This window comes from Sebastes fasciatus, chromosome 9 (assembly GCF_043250625.1).
Source record: "Sebastes fasciatus isolate fSebFas1 chromosome 9, fSebFas1.pri, whole genome shotgun sequence".
Classification (NCBI taxonomy): Eukaryota; Metazoa; Chordata; class Actinopteri; order Perciformes; family Sebastidae; genus Sebastes; species Sebastes fasciatus.
Genome location: NC_133803.1, coordinates 2,068,693 through 2,074,692, shown reverse-complemented (window position 1 = coordinate 2,074,692; position 6,000 = coordinate 2,068,693). Strand labels below are relative to the sequence as shown.

Sequence of the window (6,000 nt, the reverse complement as noted above, 5' to 3'; positions counted from 1 at the left end):
CTTCTGGGGCGTGCCACCATTTTTGGATGGTAGCGTACGGGGCTACTGTACACTGTTATCATCTGTCTCTGGTCTATTCATCTGTCAATCGGTCATCATCAGAAATGTAGAAAGTTCGTGCGAAAAACAAATACCCATATAAGAAGCTGACAGAGGCAGAGGGGCGATATATTACAAAACTGAAGTTAGTTTATGATATTGATCCTTACGAATTATGAGTACCTTGACAGTTTGCCACACATTAAGGTTACTGATGTGTTTTAGCGTTAGTGAACACCTGTCAGCAGTTCAAAATATGTAAATCTTTAGAGGCCGATGTCCAATTTACAAACGGGTATGACATTAAGATCTACAAGCCAAATGCCAACTACACAATCATCCGGACAAAGCTAACGGAATACTAACAAAATGTCCGTTAATACTACTTATGTAATCTACCGGTATCTTGCAACATGAAACCCATAACGTTAGCCTACCGTTGTGTCTGACTGTATACTATATACTACATTTCCTTATTCACTGTGCAGTGTTTTGTATTAGCTTTTGACACTTGCAGTAAACAGACAGTGGATGGCACTCTTACCCCTTATCTTCCAAAAATGGCTGACAGTAATAACTGTGGTGATTCCTTGACTTTTCCCCTAGCATCCCCATAAAGTCAACCTTTTTATTCGTCCGCTTTGGACCCTTGGAATGCCTTTGATTTTTTTCTTTTTTATAATTTGTGACCCTTGACTCCAAAGACCACCTTTGTTCTCATTGAGTGATTTTAAAAATCTTAAAACTCAACACTTTTACTTTATATTTACACACGACTACATTATTTACTACGACAGAGGATTAGGGCCACATCGAGGAAAACAAATTAAATCTGAGATTTTGAGAATTTAGTCGTAAAATTATGAAAATAAAGTCAGAGGTTTACAAGAAAAAAAGTTGTATTATTATGAGAATAAAGTCATAATATTATAAATTAGTGATTTGAGGTGTTATTTTAGAGGGGAAATAGAGCAGCGGGCCGCCTGTGTGAAGATGAGGAACGTGGAGCATCTTGTGAAGTTGTACTTTAGTTTAGGTTTCACAAATAACCAAATACTTCATATTTTTGGCTCATCAGCAGCACATTATCATCAGTATCAGGAACTGGAAAAGATTGTGAAAGAAACTGAGTTTATTGTGAAGAAAGAAGCACACGGACCTGATGGGAAAACTGACTCTTTAGTGGAGGAGGAAATTACTTTTTTTCTCGTGAAGTTATTACTTTTTCTTCTTGAAAAAGTATGACTTCAAAACTCATTAAATTACGACTTTATTCTCGAAATTTCAGATTATTTCCCCCTTAATGCTCCGTCATATTAAATGGTTAATGCCCACTTTCACAAACCTGTTTCCATTTTCATTTGTGTTTTAAACACAGAGTGGCTCACTGTCCTCATAGTAGATCTTTGTTACTACGGCTCGGCTCCTCTCTCTCCTCTCCCTCCCTCCTCCTCTCTCTGAGCTCGAGCCTCTCTTCCCCCTCTCTTCCTTCAGGAGTTCTCCTCCCGAAACCTGCGCGAGGTGACCCCCCTGTGCCCTGCTCTCCAGTCAACATGGCTGCAGTGGGAACCTCCACCAGATTCACAGACGAGTATCAGCTGTTCGAGGAGCTGGGCAAGTAAGAGAGCCGCCGGCACCGCCGACAACCTGCTTACATTCAGTGTGTGTGTGCGTGTGCGTGTGTATGTGTTGGTGTTTGCACCTTTGTTTCTGCTCCGTGCTGCTGCTGCTGCCATTGTGCGCGTTTCCTACAGTGTTGTCAGGCAGCAGAGGAGCTGTCAGAGGGTTTAGGAGCTGTCAGAGGGTGTAGGGGCTGTCAGAGGGTGTAGGGGGTGTGAGGGTGGAGAAGCTCCTCAGCAACAACACGCTCCGTGTTCGCTTTCCACGCGCTCGTGTTTAATCGTGCATGTGTGTTAAAGGTGTAGTGCACCGTTGTGGATCACGTTGTAAACCCTAAAGCTGTGAAGCATCCACGTGTTGGACCAACTTGTTTGTCAATGTATCTGCAGGTAGCAGGTGTGTAAAACTCGTTTGCATGCGCCAGTTGCCTGGTGGCATCCTCGCGCTCCTGTTCAATCATTGCGCTGTGTTTGTGTGCATGTCTAAGCAGACTGCAGGCTGCTGTTGATGTCGAGCTGCAAACAAGACGGCACATTTAGTCTCTAAGCAGCACACACACACGTGCTGCATTGTGGGTTAAAACAGGAGAGGACACATATGTCCCGGTGGATGTCCTCCTGGCTACAATGCCACTTTGCAACATCTAATCTGTGCATGTGGCTCATAGAGCTGCTCCACCTGCAGATACAGCCGCTGAAAGCAGGAGTTTAAAGGAGGCGTCTGTGCACAAATGCACCCAGGCTGAGGAGACACGGTCCGATATTAAAGGCACAATGTTTTTGGCATCATTGGGCAAAAATCCCATAACCTTTCAGCATATTGTAATTCAAGTGTTCTGAGAGATAACTAGACTTCTGCTCCTCCTCATGGCTCTGTTTTCAGGCTTTAGAACATCTAGCCTGGAACGGGAGACTTTGACCAATCACAGGTCATTTCAGAGAGAGAGAGCGTTCCTATTGGCTGTTCATTCGACGGAGGCAGCTGTCAATCACTCCCGAACTACGGTCAAACTAGGCAGCGCTGATCAAATATGAATCAATATTCTGTTACGTTAATGCCTATTTCTCTCCTCAGATTTTCTCAGAATCATCTTGTAGTGCACGGTTTAGCTGCAAAATTAGAGTTTTTAAATGAGTTGTTAACCGTGTTCAGGTGAAGAGTCCATATGATGGTATTCACGACCTCAGAAGTGGAAAGTTTCTGATAGCTCAGAGTTCACGTGTTGTGATGTGTGTTGCATACCAAAGCGGGGGGGTCCTCCCAGAGAAAAAATTTAGTTTTAGAGACTTTCTTTCCTGCATTCTGGTGACTTTAAAAGGGTAAAAATAACAAAATAATAAGTACTAGTGATGTCCATAATTAACCGTTTAACCGTTAACCGACATTAAGCATTTTAACCGATTAACACTAGTTAATCGGTTAAAACTCCTCAAGCGGAGCGGAGGAGTTGTAGTTCCGTAGCATTTATTCACCGACAAATAAACTCCTACGTTCACAGCTAGAACGCCACCAACAACCTCACACTCACCGCCAACACACACACACACGGTCTGTTGGAAACTCACTAAAGTTACACAGACTACGTGTGCGGCAGCGAGCACGAAGCCTCCGGCAATGCTAGAGCTGCTAACGTAGCACAAACACACACACTGTTTGTTGGACACTCGCTAAAGTTAAAGAAAAAAAGTGTGAAAGTTTGCCATAAATCAGGAGAAATACGGGAGAATTGTGACCCAGGGAGGAAACCAGGAGAGGGCGATGAAAAACAGGAGTCTCCTGGGAAAATCGTGAGGGTTGGCAAGTATGGTTTGTTGACGTTGTCAGAAATGGTGGAGGCCATGGAAGTTACTTTTTCGGTGCATAATAAGTGAATATATTGCAATTTTAGTCGTACCTTAACTGTATAATATATCTGAGGAAAGTGTTGATATTCCCAACAGCCTCATCTGTTTCCTCTGTCATTATGCCTTTGCATCTCCTGCATTATGTTACCACATGCTAGCCTGCTAAATTGTTAGCCTCTGTGGCTTCTAGACGCCAACAGTAACGTTAATATTGCCGTTGCTTAGCAGCTAGTGGGCGGTGCTTGGTATTTCCTCAACTCATCTCAACATGGCGGCCGGGTCACAAACTTTATCATTTTACAGCTTAACAGTACACTACAAGATGATTCTGAGAACATTTAATGTGAGAAATAGGCATTACAGTAACAGAATATTGATTCATATTTGATCAACGCTGTCTAGTTTGACCTTTTAATCGGAGGTCGCTAGTGATTGACAGCTGCTCAGAGACGGCAAGGCTCCAGCTCGGCTCTGATTGGTTGTTTTCCTCCGGTCTGTGAAGTCTTGCAGATGCTGTTAGGAGCACCGGAGGACACAGAGGCACATGATTTTTTTTCAGATGCCTGTCTCATGAACGACAGTCAAGATATAGTGACCGTTTTATAAAAATTTATTTTTTAATCATATTTGCTCCAATTTCTGCCTACTGCTGCTTTAATTCCACCTCTCAGTGGCTTCACTCTCCTGTACTCCCGTTGCTTTCTGTGAACTAATGACTGGGTCCTTTCACAATGAAACAACCCCTGTCAGGCACTAGCAGCCAGGACCTCTTCTCACATCTCATAAACAGAATATCAGACTGTATTAATTATGCATGTGACTTCCTTTCCCCTCTCTGTAGGTGTCTGTGATGCTTGCATGCCCTTAATGTTTGACAAGTTCATGCACTTTCTTTCCCCAGCGACACACAAACGTGATGGAGAGTTTTGTTATGTTCAAAGTAGGGCTGTCAAAGTTAACACGATAATAACACCGCTAATTTCTTTAATGCATTAACACAATTGATCTTCCGAAGGTTGAGTTGGACTCGAGTGAAGATACTGGCATCACATGAAACTAGAAAACTTAAGGGTACCAACCATGTCATACTAACTCGTTGCGAAGGGGGTTAAATAACGCTCTAATCTTGTGCTAAATTTTAGCGAGGAAAAACTGTCATGGCCATTTTCAAAGGGATCCTTTGACCTCAAGATATGTGAATTAGGGATGTTAATAATTAACCGTTTAACCGTTAACCGACATTAAGCATTTTAACCGATTAACACTATCGGTTAAAATGGTTAAAAGAAATGTTAATAATGAACTCAAAAGCTGAACGGCTCAGAGGAGCAGCTCGTCACTTTAAGGAGAAAAGCTGGTCCACCTTAACAGCCCACCTTAAGAGGCGGAGCCGGAGTTGCAGGATACAGGAAGTCGGCTCTGGTCTCTCCAGCTCGCTTGAGCGGAGCGGAGGAGTTGTAGTTTCATAGCATTTATTCACCGACAAATAAACTGTCCACACACTGCTACACCTACGTTCACAGCTAGAACAACACCGATAAACCCACACTCCCCGCCGCCACACACACACACGGTCTGTCTAACACTCGTAAAACTTACGCCACAATGACAGGGCGGCGGCGAGCACGAAGCTACCAGCAGAGCTACAGATGCTAATGTAGCATAAAAACACTCACTGCTTCTGTGACAATCGCTAGCGTTAATCCGGGCAGACAGAGTGTCGTTACGCCGGGCAGACACAGAAAAATCTGCTAAACCAAATAAAATGTGCGGTGGAGACTTTTACTGGGAATGTGGCTGCATGTCCGCGGCACCACATGCTTAGGGATATGCATTCCAAGCAAAAATACTTACTGGGTATTATTCGATTATTATTCGAAGAAAAGAGCCGAACTGAACGTGCCACACACGTTTTACCGGTAGTAACGTTACTACCAGGCAGCGCCTGCAACGGTTAATACAAGGGAAATATATCTATTTTTTAAGATGGGACGAATAGTTGCATTAAGTATTTGATTTTTTTTTAATAAATAACGACTATTCCATAAATCATAACTCATCCCTACTACACGCAGCATCGTAGGTGCTAAGTTAACTATCCGGACGGTGAACTGGAGGCTCAGTTGTCTGTTGTGCTCAGATACTGCAGCTGGTACACCGCTGCATGCGAGGCACTAATCTTGTTGGTTAATGGTTTATAATCGGTTAACGAGGGTTGGTTATCGGTTAAGATTTTTTTCAAAATTAGCATCCCTAATTTAAATGGGTTCTATGGGTACCCACGAGTCTCCCCTTTACAGACATGCCCACTTTATGATAATCACATGCAGTTTGGGGCAAGTCATAGTCAAGTCAGCACACTGACACACTGACAGCTGTTGTTGCCTGTTGGGCTGCAGTTTGCCATGTTATGATTGGATCATATTGTTTTATGCTAAATGCAGTACCTGTGAGGGTTTCTGGACAATATCTGTCATTGTTTTGTGTAGGGATGCTC

The 6,000-nt window shown here is 43.2% G+C and overlaps 1 protein-coding gene across 28 annotated transcripts in view; it reads left to right on the top strand.

The window, feature by feature from the left end:
* Positions 1-1,479: 1,479 nt before the first annotated feature.
* The window catches only part of camk2g2 (calcium/calmodulin-dependent protein kinase (CaM kinase) II gamma 2), a 169,519-nt gene continuing 164,998 nt past the window's right edge, over positions 1,480-6,000 (top strand). For 14 of the 28 annotated variants that reach the window (XM_074645317.1, XM_074645315.1, XM_074645312.1 and 11 more), the window contains exon 1: positions 1,482-1,657. In XM_074645317.1, coding sequence (XP_074501418.1) covers positions 1,593-1,657 — 65 coding nt within the window. In that variant the 5' untranslated portion in view covers positions 1,482-1,592. Of the gene's footprint in view, positions 1,658-6,000 lie in introns of all 28 variants that reach the window. The other 14 variants (XR_012595113.1, XM_074645302.1, XM_074645301.1 and 11 more) reach the window with 2 other exon arrangements.